Here is a 26,282-nt window from a genome sequence, read left to right as displayed (position 1 = left end):
AGTCTGCTCACTTTTATGAGCAAACTGGGTTAATATTGTAGAAAATTGCCTTGATCTTAACTTAATGAGACAAACAGTGAGTGAGTCAGTGATTATCTTAACCCTTCCAGTAAATATGACATGTCGTCTTAACTTCATATTTGCCCTTGTACACAAAGCCCCAACTTTGACCTTTGACTCTGACCCATGCTGTTGACCTTTCCTCTTTCTGTTACATCTTAATTTCCTTAGAAGAATTTCTGCTGAGCCACTTGGAAACCCATTGGAATAAAGTTTTTTTTTGACAGGCTGATTGACAGACAGCAGTGTGAATAATCCCGCAAATGCTCGAGGCAAATAAGATGAGCAGGAACACACACACCCCTGCGCCTCCCTCTGCCTATCTTTCATTCTCGGTTTCTTTCTATGTGTACCCCTGTGCTTCTTCCGATGCCCCTCCTTCCTTTATTTATGCCTGCAGAGCCACTTTGTTGTGCTTTTAGTGGCTGGGTTAGTAGATGGAGCAGATGCTGGAGCTGATATTCCCTGATCCTGCAGCGAGCCGGGATAAGAGCAGATTTATGCCAGAGTGAGGGAGCATGGGAGTAATTGCTGAGGCTTTGATGATGCGGCTGAGAGCACTCATGTACCCTCAGCTGCTCACTAACAAGGACATCCTCAGATTTAGGAGTTTGTCTCCCTGGGTTTAAAGTGGTTTTTTTTCAGTGTATATCTTTGTTTGCCAAAGGTGTGTTTGTGCAACAGTGCGTGCAAGTGTGTGATGCTGCCTTTTTGTTGGAAGCGTGAAGGCGGACATGTGCACGTATCTGTGTGTACATTAGCTGTGATTATTCTTGCATCTTTGTTTTCAAGGCATGTCAAAATTACAGCACTATGTGTATGAGTGTGTTACTCACTATAGACCTCCTGCAGGATTTTATGGCCTCTTTATTTATAGCTCCTCAGAATCACGCTCCGCTGAAAACATATGACATAATCAGGATGACAGATAACATTCTATCTGCAGATAAGGTTATCTCGGTGTGGTTTCTATGGTTCAATAAAAGTGTATTTTCTCAGAAAAAGATGACGACAACTGTTGTGATGCCACAATCAGTAGATGTTTCTCTAACCACATTACGTGACCTGCATGCAGTGTTACTGCATTAACTCTTCACATAAACAGTGCTTATTAAAGTTATTCACCCCTCTTGAAATTTAATCTGGCTTTTTGACAAGAATTTACAAATAAAAGGTTTTTTTAACATCAAAATCAAAACAGATAACGTCAATTCATTAACAAGAAAAGCACTCATCAGCGCAGTACTCCGCCAAGGCTGCTCAGTTATTGTTTGATTTCCGACGGATAAGTCCCGGTAAGTCCACAGTGATGAATATGATCGTCAGCAAGCAGCTGATGTAGTGTTCACTTGTTGCCATGCCACTATCTGGCAATGATACAGAAATCTTTAACAAATCCGGGAATCCAGACTATAAGCTGCATCACTGCCAAAATCTAATCACTTGGTTCTCGTGTCATTTCTGACCTTCCCTGAAAATTTCATACAAATCAGTTAGTCCGTTTTTGAGTAATGTTGCTAACAGTGAGACAAACAGACAAACATACGTCTATCGTCACATAACTTTGCCGCATTCCTTGCCGGAGTAAATATATAAAACAAGTGACCGCTTAAGTATTCACCTCTATAAGTCAGTGTGTAGTAGACCAGCCTTTGGCCGCAGATACAGCACTGAGCCTTTGTGGGTAAGTGTCAATAATCCTGCATGTCTGGACAGTGCAATTTGACCTCATTTTTCTTTGCAACACTGTTAGGTTTCACAGGGATTGTAAGTGAACAGCCTTTTTCAAGTCCAACCCCAAATTCTCCATGGGATTGGAGTCTGGGCTCTGACTCAGCCACTCTACAGCACTCGCCTTGTTGTCTTTAAACTATGTCTGTGTAGCTTTGGCTGCATGCTTTAGGTTATTGTCTTGTTAGAAAACAAATCTTCTCCCAAGTGGCAGATCTTTTGCAGACTGTATCAAGCTGTTTTTCCAGGATTTCCCTATACTTTTACTGCCTTCATTATATCCTCTGCCTTTACAAGCCTTCCACTGCCTGCTGCTGAGACGTATCCTCACATCATGATGCTGCCACCACCGTGCTTTATGGTGGGGATGATGTGCTTGGAATGATGTGCAGTCTTTGGTGTCCAACAAACATAGCATCTAGTCAAACAGCCAAATTTTGGTCCCATCAGATGAAAGAACCTTCTTACGGTTGACTTCAGCCTCTCACATGCCTTCTGGTGAACTCTAGTTGGGATTTAATGTGAGCATTTTAAACAGTGGCTTTCTCTTTGCCACTCTCCCGCAAAGTTTTAACTAGTGAACAATGGGAAACAGCTGTTGTATGCGCAGTCTCTCCCATCTTAGTCACTGCAGCTTGTGCCTCCTCCATAGCAGTCATGTGTGTCATGGTGGCCTCCCTCACTCATCTTTTTTCTTGCGCAGTCACTCAGGTTTTGAGGATGGCCTGCTCTAGGCACATTTATGCATGTGTCATATTCCTCCCATTTCTTCGAGGTGAATTTAACTGTACTCCACAGGATATTCAGTGACTTTGAAATGTTCTTGTATCCATTCCCTCACTTACTTTTAAATAACCTTTTCACAAAGTTGCTTGGAGTGTTCTTTTGTCATCATGGCGTCATTATTCTACAATTTTACAGTTTCATTTAGCAGACGCTTTTATCCAAAACGGCATATATCTGAAAGTAGATGTAACACAAGAAAGGACCTAGTCAGTAGGAAACAACCTGGATAAGTGCCGTAAAACAAGTTCAAGTGTGATAATAGGACTGTGGTGTCTACAGACAGAGTTTTTTGCAGTCTGTCAAGTGCAAAGGTGCTCAGTAAAGAGCTGGGCTGGGTTTTTAGTCTTTTCTTAAAGACTGAGAGAGACTCTGCAGATCGAACAGAGTTTGGTAACTCGTTCCACCACAGAGGAGAAGAGTCTAGCTATGGACCAGCCCTGTTGTGACGGTTGTATCAGGAGCCTTTTGTTGGCTGAGCGTAGTGAGCAGGAGGGAGAGTAGAACTGAATGAGAGAGTTCAGGTAGATGTGGGCTGTTTTCATTGTAGTTTTGTATGCGTTAAGTGTCAGCATTTTTAATTTAATGTGGGCAGCAACTGGAAGCCAGTGAAGTGATCTGAACAGCGGGGTGACGTGCTGTTTTTGGCTGGTTGAAAACAAGGCATGCTGCTGCATTCTGGGTCATCTGCAGAGGTTTGACTGTGCATGTGGTGAGGCCTGCCAGTAAGGAGTTGCGGTAGTCGATGGGTGATATTATGAGAGCCTGTACTAGGAGCTGTGCTGCATGTTCAGACAGGAAGGGTCTGGTCTTCCTGATGTTGTACAGGGCAAATTGACACGACTGAGCAACAGAGGCCACATGAGCCTTCAGCAGTACTGACTCACCAGTGACCAGGACTTCCTACATACAGGTGTCTTCATACAACAATCACTTGAGACACATTCACTGCACTCAGATGATCTCCACTTCGCTAATTATATAACTTCTAGCACCAATTGACTGCACCTGTGTTGAATTAGCTGAGTCACATTAAAGGGGGTGAATGTAAAGGCAATCACTTGTTTTACATTTTGTATTTGTAATCAGTTAACATTACTTTTTAGAAGTCTGTTTTTACTTTGATCTAAAAGTCTTTTTTGTAAATTTTTGCCAAAAAAGACAAGTTAAACTGATGGTGATTCAATGCTGAAAAGTGATTTAAAAAAAAAAAAAACAGGGAAAAGGATGTGAGTAGTTTTTATGGGCACTGTAAATATTTGATCAACATTGCAGCAGCATATGCAATCACACCTAGACTGCACCTGCATAGAGATAAAAGGCACTAATGAGGTTGTTGTGGCTACTTTAGTGTGTACTCTGATTAGAGGTGGATTCTAATGGCTCTTCAGCTGAGCACTGAGGAGAGATGTGTTCAGCGTCCCCTGGTGATGACGTCACCGAGGACATGTCAGTGACACCCGGCAGCAACAATGACATGTTGATCCCGGGGGCTTTAGAGCCTGACCTGACTCTTGACTGGTGCAAGAGGGTTCAGACAGGACAGATACCTTTGTGACAGCACACACACAAGATCACATGCATGCCAAAGCACTCGCACACACACAAATCTTATCTTTCTGCCTGCCCTGGCCCTCACCCGAGGTCTTCCTGTTTTTCTCAGGGGCCCAGAAAGATTCCAACTCTCTGTGGCAGTCAGCGGAGTCGTGAGGCTGTTAGCTCTGCTGGGAGAGACACTTTGAGGACTATCTACTGTAGAGAGAGGGGTGATAAGTGGAAGATCATTAGAAGCCTTGAGCTGGAGCCAAATAGAATTAGATGACGCACACCACAAGATCATAACACAGGCCAAAATCAGTAAGGACATTGGGATCAAATTAGACGCTAAATCCCTCTGTATCATTTAGCAACAATAATTTCTTCAGCACGTCAGCTCTGTGGGCTACTTGTTTCAATTCCAATCCCGCCAGAGAGAGCCAGCGCTCAGTTCAGAGGGGGAGAGCAATGAGTCAGATCCTCTGCTCCAATTATATCTGCATCCTGCAGTCTGCTCTTTAAAGCAAACACACACACACATCCTCGCATAAGACAAAAAAAGCACGCACGGCTAGAAAGACACACTTTGAAATCCACACTGCACGCGTAGCTGCCAAGAAATGCATGTAGCAGTCAGAAAATAACAGACTGGAAAACAGAATCACACATGCCGTGCCCACACACACACACACACACACACACACACACACACACACACACACACACACACACGCACGCACACACACACTTGAACAGGAGCTTGTTGACCATCACACAGCCAAGGGACTGTGAAGAAGAGGGGGGTGAGCTCACAGAGGTCGCTTTGAAGTTTCTATTCAGGTCTTTGTCCCATTCAGACTGCTGGCAGTAGACATCTCTACTAGGGGCCCGGGCCCCTCCCACCGTCACACCGTCCTCTCACACACACTCACACTCTCAAAAAGAAAAGAAGGCACGTCCGCAGGTCCTGTCCATCACGCAGGCCTTAATTAGAGTGGATTCGAATGCACCCTTTTGTACCCTTCTCACTCTCTTCTCTTTCTTTAACCCCCACCCTCACTCATTTCGCTCTCTTTCACCAGATCCCACCCTCTCTTTTTCTCCCATTCCTCTCTCTCTCCCCTAACCCTTTTTCACTTTTGTTGCCCTCCTTTTCTTGGCAGGGAGTGAGGCACCTCTCCAGACGTTTTCTTCTCTGTGCCTTGAGCCCCCTTCTATCCCCTTCTTCTCTCTCCCCACCACCCCTTCCCGAGTCTGGAAGCTGAGTGTGACCTAATGTTTGACAGACAAGTAGCCTTGGAGAAAAGGCTCATCTATCAGATGCTTGTAATTCTATTAGAATAGACAGAACACCCCCCCAGGCCAGCATTTGGCATATTCTCTCCATCAGTTTAGCTCTTCTCTAAATCCTCTGGGCCATGGGCCTACAAAATGCAGTTTACGCTAACAAATAATCACAGTGAGTTAATAACGTGTGTGTGTGTGTGTGTGTGTGTGTGTGTGTGTGTGTGTGTGTGTGTGTGTGTGTGTGTCCTAACTTTCCACATTTTTTTTTTCACTGGGAAATGTCTAGTGCTTTGATATTAAGCATCAAAGAATGATTTCTCTTTTCAAATTCTAATCTCATCTGCGAGGCTAAAAAGGTATAATGTAGGGAACTGCAGTGAGTTAAGATAGGAGGATCACAACCAGCCACTAATCAGGATTGTTATCTAGATTCCATGGTGTTTATATGTAGACAAAGACGGTTACATGGAATGTCTGTTGTCTTGGCTTGTTATCAAACTTAATTACTGATATGAGAAAAAGAGAAAAGCGAAGAGAAGAGAAGAGAAGAGAAGAGAAGAGAAGAGAAGAGAAGAGAAGAGAAGAGAAGAGAAGAGAAGAGAAGAGAAGAGAAGAGAAGAGAAGAGAAGAGAAGAGAAGAAGAGGTTTTGCTTACGTCTCCTGCTGGGTTGTTAAATTGAGGAGGACATGTTTAGTGCAGATTGTTATTTGTCTGTAATCAGCGCTTTCCTGTCAGTCATGATGACTGAGGCCCAAGATGAGTAAAGGAGAGGAGGTAGAGGGAAGCAGCAGAATGGGAATAAGAGAGGAGGAAGACGTCTGGACAGCAATCAAGCGTACCACAAACAGGAAATGTAAGTCTGCGGATGCCCCAGCTGTTGTGTTTAGCTTCGCTGCTGTTACAGTTAAATCAAAGCAGCATGAATAGCTCACACAACAACTTTCAAGTGTCAGCCTCCAAAAATAGTCCGTTTACATTAACAGAGTTTTCCCACTGTTTCGACTGGCTCCGTGTTTGGAGTGAATCCATGTTGTTTGCATTTGTGCCCCTTGTGTTTCCTCCAGCGAAGGTTTTGCTGTGCGTGAGACGGACGGGAAACATGTGCTGCTAAGTGCGTCTGCGTTTGTGAGGATGTGTTGTCTCAGTGGTTAATGGCTGTTTGATATTGATTACAGCTGGAACGTCCCAGTCACATGTTCCCCGTCCTCCCCCAGATAACGAGGGTTAACCACTTGACCCCGTGCATGCCAAAGGGCCTCCGCTCATACCTGGATCCATAGCCGTGGCTGAAGCCACATCTCCCACAGCTCCACCAAGGCCACAGCCCTCTGGTCTCCAGCCTGGCCCGTAGATCACAGCTGTGTCATGCAGCCACCCCAGAGGGAAATGTCCCAGACTTCATTAAGGGCAGATTAAAAGCAAGAGGAAGGCACTTTAACTGTGATTTATTTTCACTGTGAGGTTGCTGGACTGACTGCAGGCCCGCAGCAGCTTCATCCCGGAACGATGATGTCATGGTTTCAGTGTTTGCTAAGTGTAAATATCAGATTGGGAAGGAGCTGTGTCCTCTGCAGCAGGGTTCATCTTGAATTTTCAGAGAGAAGAAAACAAGAGCTGCAGCAAATGTCTCACTATTCTCCATTCAGGACGTGTAACAAATGATTAAACAATGAATTAATCTGTAATCATTGTGATGACTGAGGATTTGTTTCACTCATGTATCTTGCCAAAGTGCAAAATAGTCTCTGTTTTGGCCTCAGAAAGAAGAGGATTTCCTGCCTCTGTGTTTATATCACTGTTAAGTATTTTTAGCAAGGGGAGCTTCTGAATCTAGGAATAGCTATGTCACTTTGCCTAACTAGTGGATGGATTGCTACTAAGAACAGACCTTCATGGTCCCCAGAGGACAAAACCCAAATGTTGATCATCTCATGTTTTCTTAAGTGCCACTGGCAGTTTGACATTTCTGACTTTTAGAAATGTCTTGACACCTTTTGAACGGTCTGCCAAAAAATCCGATATACATGCTCATGGTGCCCAGAGGATGGACCCTCTTGACATCCTCTAACACTGCCATAATGTTGACATTTGTGGTTTCAAGCTAAATATTTCTACAACTTGTTAAATGGATTGCCATGAAATCTGGTACTTTCATGGCCTCCTTGGGGTCATAGACTATATATAAAGTGTATATAAAGATGAATAAACCCTCCCTGATGTCACCAGTATGTTTCTGGTGCCACCTCAGCATTACCTGACTCCATCTAACTTTCAGCTAATCAAAAAATGAGCAGAAGTAAAGCATGATGATAGCTGAGGCAGGCTGTACAAACATCTGTGGGCCACAGACTTTCTTGAGACAGCACCTGCCTGTCACTCAATGACAACACACCTTTAATCATACATAACTTTAAATCTTAATACCGTTTAAACAGGAGAGTTATAAAAATGTTCACTTCTTGAACAGTTCTCTTGAATAAGAAAATTAGCTCAAAAGACCAAAATTGCTTTTTGTACCCAGTTGTAAACATGTTTATGTTTGCTGTAAAGTTGCGTGTTTTTACATGAGGTTCTAAAGGGATTGACTTGTTTTGGGGGTCAGCCTCAAGTGGCCATTCAAAGAACTACAGGTTTTGGTGTTAGCTGCAATTTTCAGCCCTAGATTTTGCCTCCGTATGGTAAAAACTTGATGATCTCGACATGTCCACTAAAACTAACAGATTTTCTGTTAAGTCAGTTCTTTAAAACATGACTAAGTAACTGCTACAGTGCTGATATTCCAACCAGCCTCTGCTGCACTTTGCCACCCTAAACCTAAGATGGTGAACACGATACCTGACTAGCATCTGCATATCAGCATTTTCACTATGTTTGCACTTGGCATGTTAGAAGACGTCTTGTTGGGCTGCTGGGATACCATTCTGTGTAATGGTGCTTGTCATTTTCTGACATATACATATTTAGAGACCACATGAATAATTATTTGATCACAAAGCGACTATCAATCATGAAAATTATCTTTCGGTGCAGCCCGTCTCCATTTCGAAGCATCTGTATGAGCTTCCATGGTATCAAAGTACATTCAGGCTATTTATAGAAGCTCTAATCACAGCCACCTATACACATTAACACGATGACCTCATTCCTTTAAAACGCCACGATTTCATAGGAAGCGGCCTGAAAGAGGGGGATAAAAATCACACATTACTTCATGGTGTGAACATGAAACCTTTGCTTAATACTCTTCTTTGTCCTTACATGTGCTGTGTAGTGTCTCACGTTGCATTAAGCTTTCGTATTTACGTAAAGTAATGTGGACAGTCCATCATCTGCTACATATCCCTCCATAATCCTCCTGTGCTGAAAATGATGATGTTTTTGTTCTTGTGCCACGTGCACTGCTGTATACTGTGTGTAAAAGATTATTTTTTTATGGTTCCCAAGGCAAATCTCTCTATAATATTGCACTTGGCCACTCAAGTGTTTTTGATTCCGCTGATCCCAGACTGTGGTTTAATCGCACTCTTACAACAACAGCTTGGTATGTCCACCGTTGTCCTCCAGCGGCCATGCTTCTATTGGTCACTCAGCTTCGGCCGCAGCTGTGGCAGCCGTCAAAGTTTCGCACAGGCGGCGTCTCATTGGCTCGCAGCGGATCAGGTATCCGTCTGTGACCGCCTCATTGGCCGTTCAAGTATCAGGTATCCCCGGCCATCAGATGCCAGCTCTGTGGAGCAACTGGTGTTTGCTGTTACTATGCCAACAGTCATGGGGTCTGTCGCCAGGCTCCCGAGGATGCACTCCTGTGGCCCCTGTTATCACACGAGAGACACAAATATAAATACACTCAGACAATCAGCGTGTGTAATCATTTGAAGCTTGCGCAGAGCGAGCTGTCTCACAAAGATTTATGGGCTGCCAGTGCACAACAGGATGTAATAAAAAATAATTTCAGAACCCATTAAGACGTGTCTTTAAATGTCTGTTTTCTTTCCTTTTCAATTATGCTGAATTCCCCCTCCTGCAGTCCTGGAATCGATTTCATCACAACCATTAGGGGGCAGCATTGATTGAAAAAGGCAACAAAATTAGGAGAAACTCTCTTTTCTCTCTCTTTCACCCACACACACACATGCATAAGCACAAAGGGGGCACAGACATGGACATGATCAATTATGTGTCAAGCATTTCTTCCTCAATGAATGAATGGCCCAATGACTATAGGCTACCGACCGTCTATTGTGCATTGACACTGGAGACTAAGTTCTCATGCAGTTCATTATCCCAAAAGGGGACAACTAGAAAGAGATCCAAACAGACCATTAATCATCATTCCCTTCAGGGAGGAAAAAAAAGAAGAAGGCACCAAAATAACAGCTACTGTAACCCTATACAGTAAATTGTAGAGATTTTTATAGAACATAAACAAACATTTCGAAAGGTTTAGCTGTAATAATAGCACGACACGCAAAATTACAGCCTGCTGGCGGAGATAATATTACAAATACAATATGGTGATAATTATGAGAAGGTTTTTTGATGGGCTAATATTGCAGGAATGCAATGGCACGAGTAATTAGTTGGGGATCTACAGGGACAAGCGGACTTAAAGGGGCCAAAGTTTCGCTCCTGTAAGCACTTTTACGCGCACGTTTTTTTTTTCCTCACCAAAAGCTTTCACTATGACGAATAACTCCTAAGTCCATTTCAATTTGGGTCGATGGCTCAGGCACGAAGTGGTGGCGGTGGCGGTGGTGGTGGGGAGGTGGAGATGAGGGGGTCAACCCAATAACAGCACCACCACCCCTCCCATCCCCTCTCCTCCTCCCCACCACCCCGGCCACCCACCCCCTCCACGTCCCCATAAATGCCTTCGCTTCCTGCTTGAAAGTTCGGCCGGAGCGCTGTGATTGGCCGCGGCCGGCTCCGTGGGCCGTCCCCCACCGCTCTCTGCGCTCCGCTCGGCTCGGGTTACAGTTGAGCTCGGAGCCGACGCCGCACACAACGCGCAGACCGACCGGGAGCGCGAGAGAGTGTTGCGAGAACGTTTTGGAAAACACGAGCCGGCGTGGAAGAAATGCCGCTGAGCTGATTTAGAGTCCAGACCTTGAGGTGCTGGTGAGCAGGTCAAGTCTACTTTTGTGCGTCCGACCTGCAACAAAGACAAGAGGAGACGTGCAAGGGCTTCTTGTTTTTTCTTCTGTTTTTTTACGCACTGACCAAGCAGCAGCATGTCCGAGTTGGACTACAGTGCCTGAGCGCAACACAGAGAGAGAGCCGGGAGGGATATTTACAATAGAAACTCAATTCCTTTCTCGTGAAGAAGAATAGCAGAGGGGAGGAGGAGGAGGAGTGAAAGATAACACTGGAATGAAGTGGACCTCGGGATTCCTGGCGTGCTGCGGAGTTGTGACTGATGGATGAATGTGGTCATCTGTAGACTATATCCAGCGACAGGTACAGACACCATCAGGGGAGCTTTGACAAAAGACGCGGCGCTGCGCTTCACCCACAGACAGCCGCATCGCCGGATCTCCAAATCTACAAAACAACTGTGCTTTAGATCTGCACCCTCTTATCTGATCAGATCGTTGAGTTTTATCCACAGAGTGAAAAAGGGCTCGATTTTCTCCCCTTTTTGTGTGTGTCTCAGCCACAGGTCAACCAGGACACTCGGGGCTCTTTTTCTTTTTTTTTCTCCCTCAAGAGGGGCTTCATCGCTCGTTCTGCGGACAGTTCAGTCAAGGACACGGGGTCTGGAGCAGATTTTAAAGAAGTCGGACAGAAGGACATGTATCTGATATCGACCTCACATGCTCCCGACTGATCGTAGCACACCTTCCCACCGGGCCAACCGCAGATAAAAGGCTGCCAGGCGCGCTGTCCGTTCGCTCTGCTCACTGTCTTGATTCATTTTTACCAGAATGGCGGGACTCGGTTGTTGGAAGTATTACCTCTGGATCTTTATTTTAATGTGCAGGTCGGCGTTACCTTCCGCAAAATCGCTGGAGACTATAATTTGGAGCTCTCAGAATCCCAAGTAAGTCTCCTATTTCGTTTGTACAAGCATGCCAACCTCGTTGGGTGTGTGCGTAATGGAGGGGGGACTAGCTTGGGAAAATTTAGAGAAAAAAAGTTGCAATTGTGCGCAAAGCTGTGGGTTATATGTGCTGGTAAATATAGCAATTATGTGGAAAAAGAACTTAATTTATTTAGTTTTAATTGTCACTCCTGCGCCGCAGTTTGGTGTTGATTTATTCTCTGTGGGGAATTTCCCCCCAAACCAAAGAAGTAAGTACAGAGCTCATACAATATTCAGCAGGCAAATCACAATAATAGATGGTTAATTATAACAATTTATGACAATATTACATGCACCTTTTATTGTCAAACTGGTGGCAAAGTCTGCCTGGACACCTCAATCACGGCTATGTCAGAGTTCAACCACTCATTCCCTGCAATTTAATGCAATTGTGGTAATAAACTCAGTAGAGAATGAAAGTGAAAAAAAAGTCAGGTGAATCATGCCAAGGTGTGCCATGGGACATTTCTCCTCTCAGGCCGCCCTGGAGCCCAGAACGTGGGCTACAGGAGGCACAAGAAGGCCGCACTCCTTCCCAAGTTTCCCCACCAAACTGCTTGATAAGATGGTTTCAGATATCAGAGGGGCAAAAAATGCTTGAAAAGAATTTAATTTTCCTAATTGTCCTGGCTGAGGCCCAGATTAATTTCTTCACATGGAACCAAAAGGCAGGTTTCTCCAAAAATAAAGCAGCTGAAGCCAGACAGTGTTCTCTCCCTTCTCTCTCCTAAAAGATTCATAATTTTCCCATCAAAACAAGCAGAGTGAGCCCAGACTACTGATAATAAATTACACTCTGGTAACAATTATCACCCACTTAGACTTGACTCCCACATTTACATGATGTTGGAAAGCTTTCATAAGGGGGGAAATAAACTTTTTAGAAAAAAAAGAGAGAGGAGAGAGAAAAGAAAAAAAGAATCTGTATGGTTGGAGCTGACCTTCATTTAAGCTCACAGCACCGAGGAGAAATGGAGAGAAGCTCGACAAGCTTATAACTAGAACTTACTCATTCAAGTGAATCCGTGATTTATCCCCCAAATGTCAGATGTCATAGGAGCTCGTTGTGCAGTCAGTGAGTGTGAATATTGCTGCCATGTTCATCGGAGTGTGTGTGTGTGTGTGTGTGTGTGTGTGGCCTGATCCTAATGGTAAGACTACGGCCCATCAGCTTTTATTTGACTATAGCTGTAGAGGTGGTGGAACAATGAGCGTCATCACACATACACATACATTACACACGCGCAAAAACCCACATCTTCAACTATGGGTAGACAAATGAAAAAAGAAAAGCATGTGAGGGAGACATTTATTGATTGATGATGTCACCTGGAGGGAATGTCTTTAGAAGGTTACCACGCTGGTTTTTTAGGCATTTTTTTTTGGAAGATCGCTCCCCCATCTGTTTCTCCGCTCAGCTCCTTGTAAAAATCCCCCGTCTTGGCTGAATATTTCATAAAGTTCACAGTGGAACAATAATGCACTCCGCAAAGTGTTCTCTCAAGCTAATTATCCCGCTGCTCGGTGCTTAGAAAACAAAAGACAATTATCTTGCCGCATGCAGACTTTACAATAACAAAAGACAAACCTGTTTTTCTTCTGAAATGTATCAGTCAGCAGCATTGCCTGATAGGTAATAAAAAAAAGAAATACTTGCACAGCAATCAGCATCCGTCTTCACTGTTTGTTGTTATAAACTCCATCTCTGTGTCTTGGCCCATATTGCTCTGTAGTGATAACACAGAGAGAAGCCTATAGAAATGTACAGTACACTATCTGGTGACTTATCTAGATTTACGATGTCTTACTTCCTATTCCGGCTTTGGGGAGCTCTGCTGCCTCAGCTAATAAATTAATCTGGCCCTCTGCTTGCACACTGTACCACATACACACAAAATATAACAATACGAGCGCCTCCCTACAGGCTATGAGTTATGAGACAAAGTGTAGGAAACCAGCAGGTTTGGGCCACTGTGGTGTGTGTTGTTTTTTTTTCTTCTTTTTCATTATGTGTGTGTGTCCCTTTATTTCGTTCCTGCTGTTATGGATTTTCATGTGAGGATGCCATCACTCCCGCTCCTGCATTATCAATAACTGGGGTTTGCTTAATTGATTTCCTCCCAGCGTGCTTGAACAGGCAACATACATCATCGCCGTAGTGCTGTCTCCAAAGAAAAATAATAAGGAGGAACATCTTTGACTTTTAGTTGTGCTGCGGGATGTATCGGACCTTTTTTGATATTTAATTTGAGAGTGGAGGAGTGAAAGGGTGGTGGTGGTGCTGGTGGTGGAGGAGCAGCAGAGCAGAAGGAGGCTGGATGTGTCAACGTTCCCTGCCGGTATGGAACCGTCTAACATTTGATCAGAGCAAATCGGATTAGTTCTCATTTAGCTGAGTGGGATTACGCCAGAAAATGTCACTTTGTTATGACTGATCACGTCCCATCGGTTTGGCCGAGGCCGCCGTAGCAACGCACAGGCGAGCTCCATATATACACACCGACTGCTCAGGAATGCCGCAGTGATGCCAATTTAATGATAATCTGACAAGGTTGCTATGAGTGGCTCCTGCACGTCCTCTAACCCTCCTCGGCTAATATTTACCTCATGACCTGTAGCTAACACGGCCTGTTTGCAAACCCGCTCAGGAGACAAACAAGATGATGGGAGAGAGGGAGAGATGGAAAACACACTTGCACACCTCTGAAAACACACAGCGAGGAAACAGCCACAGGCGGCCCCAGAGTCTGCTGCACTGATTTTGAACTCCTCGCGTTTTCGGTGAGGCTTGGAAACAGTTTGTAGACATTTTTTGGCCCCTGTGTCGGTTTTGAAGCCCACAAAAGAACGCAGAAATGGAGAAAGAAAGAAAGAGAGGCGTTTGTGCTGATAAAAGTCAGCCTAAGCCTCTGTTTCTGTGGCTCTTTACCTACTCAGCTTATTTTGCCGTCCGTTGACCTCAACTGTCTGGCTCACAGTTTTACAGTTGACTGGCTCGGTTTATATCGTGCTTGTGCGGTTTTGACGGTTCAGTGGGTTCAACATTAAGCCCATCTTGATTACCACTGTGATATTTTGTAAACATGTTTAGTTTTTCCAAAACAGCGAAACAATGTTGTGTCATTTTTCTTAAAGCGCTTTGTACTTTCAGATGATGACACAGCAAGTTGGCGAGTTGTTAATTAAAAGCAACAGCATTTCATTTGGCTTCTGCTAGTCTTGGTGTCACGTTTAGTTCATCCCCTCCTCCAGTCAGGTAATTTAGGGGAAAACCCTTTTTGTTTGAGGTAATAAGGAAAGAAAAACCAGCTCCTTCTTTATCTTTGCTTTGAGAAACTGCTGTTATCAAAGCAAACATTTTGTTCTCGAACGCTGAGAAACCTTTGACTCCTCCACCATTCCGCTCCGTGCTGACATTTAAATGTAACAAGGATTTCAGTAGGAGGTTAAAAAAACAAACAGCAACTGCAAAACCTTGAAACTGCCGCAACCTGTTGAACGAGACCAAACTTCAGGAACGAGACGAGAAACAGGATTTGGTTGAGAGTCCGGCCCGCGATCTCCTCCTCTGGTCGCCGCTGAGAGGGTCATAGGCCTGTTTTTGTTTCTTTCCTGCCTCACGCCCTGCTGCTTGCCCCCTTTACCCCTTTTTTCGCCATACTCACCTTCTCTCTCTTTGCCTCCCACGGTCCCCCCTTTCTCCACCCTTTAGACTCTGATCGTGTTTCCCTCTGATAGAGATCTCATTACTCACAGAGAGGACTTAGAGCCTGAGCCCCACTCAGAGAGACCGGGAGAGGGCCAACCAATAAGAAATACTTCTGGAAAGCAACTGGCCCACGGTGCTGTAAGGGCACCCTGTGTCTCGCTATAAGGACAGCTGCATTTGCTTTTATGTGTGTGCACTTCTGTGTCGACATGACTGTTGTTTCAGTGGTGTGTAACGACAGATTCTTCATTTGGTTATCTCCGTGAGGCACCTGGGCTCCGAAAGGGGTTGCGGGGCTTTAGGTTATTTCAGGGGGGAAAAAATGCGGCTTTTTCATCATAGTTTTCCAGATGGACTCATTTTATCCGCTGGTGGTTTGGCTGCCACATCACTGAAAGCTGATCATTCTGTTTTTTTTCTGTGTTATTGATGCATTTGTTTCTTTATTTTGAAGCAGTGGTGCACATGAAACAGAGCCTTTCTTTCCAAGAAAGCAGCATTTGCAACTAATTTTTCGGGATCTTTTTCATGCATGTATGAGTCCCAAACTGGTCCTCGTGACCCAGCAGTTACAGTTGCTTTTTTTTTTCTTTCAAGACATATTACAGGAACAACAGCTGAATGCAATGAATCACTTGAGAGAATGGACTGCAGGGCTGGAAGGATTAGTCAATTAGCTGCACAAAAACAAAGCAAAAGTGATTGGAAACAATCAGCCGCTCCTTGCTAATTGCTAATTGACAGAAAAAAAACATTTTAATCCTAAGCAATCAACATGTGACATTACAACAAGCTATTTGTGACTACAGTCTCTAGACAGGAACACCCTGCTTGAGTTTTTTTGAGGGGCTTATGCAGGGAGTTGCAGATTAAGGTGTTTCCTCACCCTAATGCAAGAATCCTGTTTAACCTGATGCTACCGCAGACATTGTAGACAATACATAACATTGTGTAAACAGCTTAGAAAAATCTCTTATGGTTAACAGAGATTTATGTTCTTACAAAAGAGCATATTGTCATTTTCTTGATCCCTACAACTGAGTAATCTCTTGATCAAACAAAACGTTTATGTGAGGGTTTGCTGCTTGTGTCCATTTAATATAATTTATATAATGTGTCTTTAAATTTTCGAGTTCTTGTTGGACAAAACTAGCAAGTTTGAAGATTTTTCATGACTTTATGACATTTTATAGCCTAAATTGTTGACATAATGGAAAAAAAGACAGATGATCAGTTGCTGCTACCCTAAAACAGGCACTTTGTATGTGTTTTAATTCGAGAAGCAAAGTTTAGAACTGCTCCTCTAGATTCCCACATAAAGGTGTGGACACTTCTGTTGAGAGTCAAAATAAACTATGACAAATAGTGCAAAGTGCATTATGCAATAAAAATTCCTTGGCAGCGCAACCACATTAATTTATCTAAATGGGTCAAAACAAAACACAAATTATCGCCTATTTAGTCATCATCCGGTGCAGTAAATCTAATTACAGTATATATAAAATAAATTGCAGCTCAATATGAATTTCGTTTACTTTCCCTCGGTTTTCTGTGTTCATACAACAATCAATGGACACTGAGGCTCGTATGAAAGGGACAAGTTTAAGCTTATGGAAGTGAATGAGCGCTGGAGAGTGCATGTCGGTGTGCCATTGTTCTTTGTCCAGCCACAGCGGAGCATTAAGGAAGTGTTAGGAGCGTGCCAGTGTGCCCCTGTGAAAGTGTTGAGGGCCGAGCGGTGGACGAATGTGGAGTGGCTGAACAGTGGCTGCCTTACAGGCAGTTAGCGACCCGGCTTCATTAGACGGAGGCCTGGCTGGCAGCAACCAGGAAGTTCCCGTCAGCTCCAGGCCTGCCAAGCAGAGGCACAGGCGCTGGAAAGCTTCCCTTAAGATTTCTACGCGTCGCCTCGCCTCTGCTTTAGCTGAATCAACGGAGAGGGGGGGGAGAAAAATGGAAGGATGCTGTGTGTTACAGGAAGTGGAGAAAAAAGTTGAATGGGCAAAGTCTGCCTTTTGTTTGCCATCTTAGTTCTTTTACATAAGAGAAGTTGAAAATAAGGGGATTAAACAGAGGAGGAAAGGAAGCTAATGTAGAGCGTTGAAACTCAGCCCTGGGCTCAACCGCACATCCTTTCAGTCCGGCATAGAACTCCTAGATTACTTCCATGTGTCAGTGCAGGGGAGAAAGAGAGGGAGAAAAGAAGAAAGGAGGACAGCGAGAGAGAAGTTGAGCAATTGAAAAGCAAGTAGACTAGGATTGGTGGAGATCAGCGGCGGTATTGGACAGTGGAACGGATCTGTGTGACAGCCATCTCTAAAACCATTACCCCTGCGGCTCCGACTCGGGGAACTCGTAACCTCCTCCTCCGGACTGACCTCATAGACTTAACTCTTTCTCATGGAGCTCCTCTGTGCTGAGGAGGCAGGCCTCATCAGATGCCAATCCCAAACAGCGGGCAGGCAGCCTTAACAGCCAGCTGCACTACGCGTTTCTTTAAGACGTCAGGAGTTGTCACCGGCATACAGGCAACCAGGGATCTGTTTCCCCCAGTTTGTGGCACTCCAAAGACTTTTGTGGGAAGGTTTGAATTTAGTGTGCCAGGGCTTTGTGGAAAAAGGGGATGACGGTTCCCAACAAATAATGACAAAAATGTGTGGGATAGGGCAGGAAGTGCATGTTTATGAACAAATAAAATTGGTGAAAACATTGCGGTGGGAATATAAATTATGATGGAAGCACATAGGCTCGCATCGTAATTTATTTAACTGTCTAGTGCAATTTTTTTTTTAAAGCAAGACAAAAAACAGATTTTATAAAATATATCTCAACTGAAGTTCAACTTTATTTGTAGTTTTCCAAACTTTTTCCGTAAGTTTCAGCCTCAGCTAGAAAAATGCAAAAAATAAACACTTAACTCGAGGTTCACTTATTCTATTTAGTAGCAACTGACACAAGTTTGTCGGGAGCTTTTGACTGCAAAAATATATTAGATTTTTAAAAAAGAGTTAACTCAAGGTCCACTTAATGTATTTAGTAGTAACTGACCCTGTTTTTTTCTTGAAGCTTTCAACTATAAAAGTACTAAAAGTATATTAGATTTAAAAAATCTATTAACTCAAAGTTCACTTATTGTATTTTATAGTAGCTGACCTACTTTGTCTGGAGCTTTCAGCAAAAGTGTGTTAAGTGAAAAAAATATGAATTCAAGGTTCATTTAATGTGTTTAGTAACTGACCCTATTTTTAGGAGCTTTTTAACTACAAAAGTACAATAGGTGTAATAATAGTACATTTTTTAAGAACTTCTCAAGGGCCACTTTTAACCTTAGTAGTACTTTTAATAACTTTTTTTGGCTGTTTTTAAACTTTTGACTGCATTTATAAAATTACAATAAATATATAATTACCTTTTTAAAAAAAAAAAAAAACCCTCAAAGTATATTTATTAGCTTTACTAGCAATTTTATGAACTTTTCTGGAACTTTCAACAGGATGAAAAACTTCATAGAAATCTGTTAGACCAAAAACAGCATAATACAGAAGTTTGTTTACTAGCTTTGGTAGTAATTAAAAAGTTTTTCTGGAGTTTGCAACTACATCTACAAATTATTTGGAAATTTTCATGGTTGAAAATGTGTAACAAATGAGATTTTAGTGTCACAGAAACTTTTATGTTCCCCCCAAAAATATTATTTCGAGTTCCAAAAATAGTCTTATAATACTCGACAATAATAATATAATATAATATAATGTAATGTAATGTAATGTAATGTAATGTAATGTAATGTAATGTAATATAATATAATATAATATAATATAATATACATTTCCGGTTGTTGAACTTTTCCATTTACCTGTGGATTCTCTCGAGTGGAACTAAAGTGAGCTTTACTTTTGTCACAGATCATATTTTTACAAGGGGAGACTGGATGAAGCATGACCGTAGCCGACCAACTCTGAACATATCATTAATGATCATCATGGAGCTCTTTGTTCACTGTTATGAGTACACTAATGGAGTGACAGGGTAATTGAATCGAGTGGTAGGATAATAGAATGATAGAATGATAAAGTAATGGAATAGTGTAGTAGCAGTCCTCTTTTTCCCAAGGGATACCCCCCGTAAGTGTGTCAGCGTGGCAGATGGGCGGTCTGTAACAGCCCCCCCTCCCCCCACGTTAATTATAAAGCATCATAATCCATCTATGGCATACAGAGGCAGGACATGGAGACTATTAGGGGGAGCATGGAAATGGCACAGTGTATAATCCTCAGGACTTTGCCACTATTAGGCTCCCCAGGCATGGAGCAAAAACCACTCATTTCTCCAGTAATCTAGTTTGAGCAGTCCCTTTTCTTCCTCACTATCTCTCCCTCTTTCTCCCTGTGTGTGCCTGTGCAATTTTGTGTTCCAAATTTGCAGATGTTAACTGGAAGTTCGATTTATCTTAATTTTTTATTTTTTTTACTCTCCAGCTTCAGTGTTTTTTCCCACCATGCCCACAGGCAAGACAGACAGCCCCAAAAAGCATTTGCGTTTGTGTGTGAGCGTGCCTCCGTTAACCCATTCTGCCAAGCCTTGGCTCAGCCTTTTCTAAGCAAACTCCCAGCGTGATCCTGGTCCCCCTTGTGCTGGTGAGAGGAGCTGGAAGAAAAGGCCTATGGGACTCCTGCTGCTCCCAGGCCCGGCCCCGGCCCCTCCGCTCGCAAAGGCCGGGCCTGGGATTTGGTGCGCGCCGGGGCTCTGTGTGGCAGCTGTGACTGACGCTTCAATCGCCTCTCCCTGGGACACCCCAGTGCAACCCTGCATTCCCTTTCACACCTCGGAAACGGGGGGAAAAAGACAATTACACACATATTCAGCAACCTCCTTCTCCCAGTCTGTCCCCAGTCCTGCATCTCTGATGCACAGCCATTTACCAGAGCTATAAAAACAACATTTGTAAAGTTTCTTGTTTTGCAAAGACGTCCTTCCTCTAAACAACTTGCAAATTAGTTTAGTTGTCTGGACCGCCTGTCTGCAATTTCATTATGCATTTGAAGTTGCTCTTGTTTATTTAATTTTTTCCAAGTTGTCCTCTCCCTAAGTAAACAGTATAACTGAGCTATTTCCTTTGAATTTCCCTTGATATTTAGAAAATGTAAGTAATGGAAAAAGATTTGAGCCTTAAAGTGGAGTTAATGCTATCATGTATGGATTGTCAGTAAATTGAGTTTGTCTCTGGGCTATTGGAGCAGGGAGTCGTAAGCCAGCGGGATTTAAGTCTCTTAATTGAATTATTTTGATTGCTGACTTGATTGATGGAGTCAAATGTGGAGCGTTTTCCATGAGTTTTTGTCTGGCTAATTCTTCTTCCAATAGAGCCATACCAGACAGATACAATAGGAACCTGCAATCAATCACAACTGCAACCCTGAGCATTTTGTTTGGACAGAAATGTGCCTGCCATCAGGTCCGAGCTTCACAAGCCAACCAGACAACGTAAAACCAACAATGACATCAGATAGTAAAGCACTCTAAAGTCTAATCTTCCCATAATGCCATGCTAAACCCCACAGAGACCCACGGCAGGGAGAAAGGCTTTTTTATGCCCTGGTGCTGCTCCTCCTCCCATGGCCTCTGGCCCTGTGTGTGTGCATGTGTCAGTGTGTGTGTGTGTGTGTGTGTGTGTGTGTGTGTGTGTCCATGCATGTTGGGAAGAGAAAAAGAATTTGAGAGTGAATGGAGATGTCACTGTCAGACTCTGGCCTCCACATGAATCCGCTCCAGAAAGGCCATATTGGCAGCTTGTGTGTGCGTGGAGCCTGTCGGGGGTCTGCCGTTTCCCCTCCACGCCGAGTTCTTACGGCCGTGATTGGAACTCGGCAGGACCCAGGTCTATATTTCATCCCATTCATATGAGGGAGGCCGTTTCATCTCCCACACACATGTTTCCCATTAGGTGTGTGTTTATTCTCCCCCATGATGTGCTCGGCCATGGAAGCCTCTCATCTCTCCGATATTGGAAATAGGAGTGAAGGTCTGCTAAAGCAAACACAATATTCTAAACCTCTCGGCTCGCTTTATGAACTATGTGGAGAATAAGACAGACAGCGCTGCCATGATTTCATGTGTTACCCGGGTGGTTTTTACTTCCTAAGGCTCTATAATTACATGCTGTGTAACGTTACTGTAAAGCAGTTGAGTTTATCCAAGGTGGGGAACAGAACCTTTAACTTCATCCAGTGATTATTTTTCCAAAAATGCTTCCACACGTTACTTCTCCGATTATCTGGTGTCATAATATTTGACGCTGCCATTTTAGCTTGCTAAACTTGACGTGTGGGGCTCTTTCCACATTCTGCTGTCTCATTTTTACCCCCGGCACTGAAAACTTTGACTACTTTTAGCTACTCTCCTCATCTGTCTCTCAAGTCCCCCCCACAGTGAAACATGACAGCCCAAACCTCCACCACATCACTCCTCTCTTCTCCTCTGCTGTCTCTCTGTGAGATGAAAGCTTTTCTTTGCAGACAAACCTCTGTGAGTCCTTTTTCTTCACGCCCGGGCCCAGGCCTGTGTTGCTGCTTTTAGTAGCTCTGTTTGCTGCATTTTCTGATTTATTTATACACTCCTGATTGTAGCACCTCACGCATGTCAAGAATTTCGAAGTCGGAACCTTCGCATGTGCATTATGCGCGCTGAGTCAAATTCTTATTTGAAATATACATGAATGCATGAATATATTTATTGTCGAGAAGCCCCTGTGCATCCAGGCGATTCTCATTTCCTGTAGTGGCCCTGCTCTGGAATAGAGTGGCGTGATCCTTGAAGGTGCCCCACATGTGGCCACCAAATAGAGCGCCCGGTGCACCTCTCACACAATGGAAGGGAAATGATTTGGCTCCTATTGGAGGGGCTGGAGCAGTCGCTTCAAAGCGGTATGCCTAGCTGAGGCTTTAACCGGCCATCTCTCTGCATTAGATGTGCGTCCTGTGATGAGCCTTTGAAGGGTGCGAGCGGTTCTGGCTGGGAGATTGCGATTGCATTGCACGGGTGTCGGGGTTCAGCCTTGTCGCGGAGAGACTTGCAAGTCGGTGGCTTCAACTGGATTGCGGTGCTCTCCTCTCTGTGCCGCTTAAGTAGGTTGGACTAAAAACGTGTTGAACCGAAAGCCGCAATGTGATGAGGGAACAGCTGCTGTGTCACGTTTGGATGTACACACACACACACACATGTAACACAGCGGAAGGTAGTATGGAAGTGTGTGCGCTCAGGAGTCAGCTGTGGTTGGCTTGTGCAGATTAAGGTTTGAGTGTGTGTTGCAGATGGCAGTAATAATGATCAGATAGCCCTTGTAATGGAGACGGCCCAGTTTCTAATGGCTTCCTAAAACAACACATGGAGCGTCTTTACGAGGCCACAATCCGCCCGGTTATCACAGAGCAAACTGCGCGAATGAGAATAGCATCATGTCAAACAAGCTATTTATTAGCACACGCATCACACACACACACACATTTCATTTTAATACCGACAGCCTGCATCTTGCCCGCGCTCTGCTTGTTAAAGGCGAGTGTTATCAGAGGAGACACAGACTCCCGCTACACCAGTTAGGCCGTCCTCCCCTTTTACATTCACTGTTAATGAGCCTAATGATGTGTGTCTCGGCGATTGCATCAGTCAATATGCTGTTCAATATGGGTTTTAGAAACTCACTGACAACTTAAGCATGTCCGCCTGGATAAGATCTCCCATCCAAGGGAGGAAAGAAAGAGCAACTAATTTGTCTTGGATTTGATGGGACATGTGTAGCTGTCTTTTACAATCATGAGCTGAGATTGTAAGCAGAGAATAGACTTGTCACTCAAATTCTCTGATAAGAAGCTGCTTTTAAGACACAGAAGGCAGCTGTGTAGTAAAGAAAAAACCCACTGCGTCCTAGTTATTACAGCGCCTCTCTCATATAGAGATCTATTGTTTGGTGGAGATAGTTTTCAGCTTTTTTTTTTGTCTTTGTCCTTCTGTTGTTTTCCTTTTTGATTTTGGAGCAGGTTTTCATTTCAGTTAAGTTTTTATGCATCAGTAGGGGCTTACATGGAGTTTTATTTCAGTTTATATCTGGAGGTGTTTAGTATATTAGAGACCAGGGACATTTAGCTTTATGCTTTGTTAGAAAATCGCCGCTGAAGTTTAACACTCTCTGTGTAGTGATTGCAGATGTGGGTTTTTTTCATTTCTGCTGCTCTTTTTCCCACAGCTTTTGGGTTATTATTTTTAGCCACATAAGTGCAAAGCTTTTTGCACCTAAAATTAATTTTTTATTTTTAGTTGACTGTGCCATTGTTGGTTTCTTCCTTCATATGATATAAAAAAACATTCAGAGACCCCTGTGACACTGATAAAGGCAGTTTCTTTTATAAACCACACAGCATTTGATTGATCTGTCCCATGGTCTTGATCCCTGGGCTTGGCTGATTAAACCTATCCATCAGCCTCTCTTATCAGCACCCTAACAGATCGACTGCAGGACACTGAACTAAAACCCCCCTGCATTGTTGTTACACAGAAAAAAGTCAAAGGGTAAGGACAGGGAGGGAAGAGGTTTACCAGAACTCCTGTCTTCAAGGCCCCGTGGACAAAGCGAAAAAATCCCCACTATGTTATTTTAAAGAAATATCTCCTGTTTCGAGATCCCCCCATTGTGTATGAGTGCTACACACACACACACACACACACACACACACACACACACACACACACACACACACACACACTTTTCTGTATTGCTATAACCTCTAAATGAGGTCGAACAGTGGCACTGCAGATTGTGACAAGAGTGTTTCCCTTCTAGAGGGAAATCATAAAGTAATGTTTCCTGTCGGCAGAGTGTCAGCAGCTCCCCACTGGTGATGTGACCCTTTCCTCCCTCGCCCCACTCCACGGTCACAACTCACACAGACATCAGCTAGATAATGACATCTCTTTCACTGACAGGCTGTCATTCACATGCCCGTGCAAACATCGACACTCACACGTTTGGTTGAACTCATGCAGACATGCACTCATGCCTGCGAGAAAACGAGGGCAGACGAGCATGGTCGCCGTTATGAATCATCTGACTAATTTGCAAGTCAAATAGCCCGTTTCATGAGATGTGCCTGTTATTTTGTGAAATAAATTTGAGTTTCTCATCTTCTGGGTGACTGTTAAAGCAAATACATCAAGGCTGCTAAAACGTGGATGATTGCATGTCACTTTGCGCTCATTTATCTGCGAGCATCTATTACCATCATGTTGTCAAGTCAGTGAAAACAGCTCAGGAGAGGCAAACAGATGGGCTCTCATAATTCACAGATGTATGATTTCGGGACAGTTTGTTAAAGATAAAGAGCCTTATCTTTTTGCTTATCTTCAACTGCTTAAATTGCATTAACTTATGATTCCGAACATCAGGAAACCAAAGTATTTCACAAGTTCAACATAAACACAGATTTAATGATCATATCACAGCCTGCATGCTGGTTTATTGACATTTTATTGCGTGTCACAATCAGATAGTGCTGGAGTTTGCAACTTGCTGGCTTATCCAGAAGCCATCAATCAAGGTTTACACTGTCAGAATTTCATGTTGTAAGGAGATGGTTTGTTGAAATCTTGTTCAAGCATGCCCTGCAGAAGCAGGTGTGGACCTGCTAGCTCGCCTACTTGCTGCTAGTCATTTTTCAGGGAGGCGGGTGTGAACGCTTCCTGAATGTGAGACGGTCGGGAAGTTGCCTGCGTGGCACATTCATTAACCTGGTATCCAGCTAATCTCCTGGCTAATTCATTTAGTTCTCCAACTACTCCCGTGTATTAATATCCTCTCAGTCCCGCCGCTCATGGGATGTAGCGGGAGTGTAGCCATGGCGATGATTGTGTCATTATTTTGCAGTCAGATGAGTGATATCCCAGAGGGCTCTAGCTGAGTTGTCCAGGCCAGTTGAGAGGGACTGATTAGAATTGCAAATGGTCGCCAAGTGTTGTGTTTATTGTGTGTCTCAATATTGGAGACAATCAGGCGAATCAAAGCCCTCAGCTGGAGAGATGGGACTGAGGCACGGTGGGCCTCTCTGGCTGGCACCACGTCCTCAGTGGTTTGCCCTCCCCCTCGCCGATCCCCTCCTTTCGTCCTCCCCGTTGCCCTCTCTCGGCATGTATATGTCCTGAAGTACACGGACACAGCTGGAGAAGGAGAAGGAGAAACGCCAAATCTAGTGCACTCAATCATCTGTAGTGTGGCGGTGCTCTCACAGCAGCTGAGAAATATTAAACACGCTTTGTGGTCATGAGAGCTTGTGACAGACATAAATATCAGTGTTGACGGATTAAAATGACTTGTGTTTGCTCATAACACAAAATTTGTTGTTGCTTTGATGGCTTTCTGAATCACTTGAAGCAGGATTACCAGCTTTTCATCAGCGGAATTTCTTTTTTGATGCCTCTCTCTTATGAGGAACATCAAGCCTCTGCACATATTAGGAGCTATATTCACATATCTGCATGTGGTTCCCTGCGAGTGGAATCTATTGGCAGTGAGCCCTTGTTATGGCTGGGTGACAGACTGTGGTGCAAAGTGCCCTAAACACACATTTTCTCCGTAAATCACTTGTGAATTGTTCTTCCTCAACGATTGGCCATTACCCCGATATTGACTCGGTGTTTGTACAAGAGTCGGCGAAATCCATCTGAAAGCCATCCAGTGCTGTTGTGTGAGACAGGAAGCCGGTGTTTTAGCTCCCTGTGTAATTCACTCTGTCAGTGGCGCATACAGAGGCCTATCGTCTCCCGTTTCGCTACTGTTGGCTTTTAAAGAATGCGTGTGTGCGCACAACGTGAATGCACATGCAAGAATGTGTGTGTGTGTGTGTGTGTGTGTGTTTGTGTGCGTTCATGCGTGCAGGCGTCCCTGTTCGAACACTGGATAATTCCTCGGGTCATACACGCTCCCCATATAGCACCGCATGACCAGTCGCAACAGGCATGTGTGAGGCCCAGGTATGGGTTTGCACAGCAAACAGGTATTGCTACAGGGAGATGACTGTTAAAGCTAAGTTTTATTGCACCACACA

General features: G+C 43.9%; 1 protein-coding gene across 1 annotated transcript in view; it reads left to right on the top strand.

Annotated features, from left to right (window-relative positions):
* The first annotated feature begins 10,373 nt into the window (after positions 1 to 10,373).
* efnb1 (ephrin-B1) overlaps positions 10,374 to 26,282 on the top strand; it is a 60,199-nt gene continuing 44,290 nt past the window's right edge. Inside the window, exon 1 of the mRNA XM_055016692.1 lies at positions 10,374 to 11,438. Coding sequence (XP_054872667.1) covers positions 11,323 to 11,438 — 116 coding nt within the window. The 5' untranslated portion in view covers positions 10,374 to 11,322. The remainder of the gene's footprint in view (positions 11,439 to 26,282) is intronic.

This window comes from Amphiprion ocellaris, chromosome 13, assembly GCF_022539595.1.
Source record: "Amphiprion ocellaris isolate individual 3 ecotype Okinawa chromosome 13, ASM2253959v1, whole genome shotgun sequence".
Classification (NCBI taxonomy): domain Eukaryota; kingdom Metazoa; phylum Chordata; class Actinopteri; family Pomacentridae; genus Amphiprion; species Amphiprion ocellaris.
Note: the sequence above shows the minus strand (reverse complement) of the source record. Positions and strands in the feature narration are given on the sequence as shown.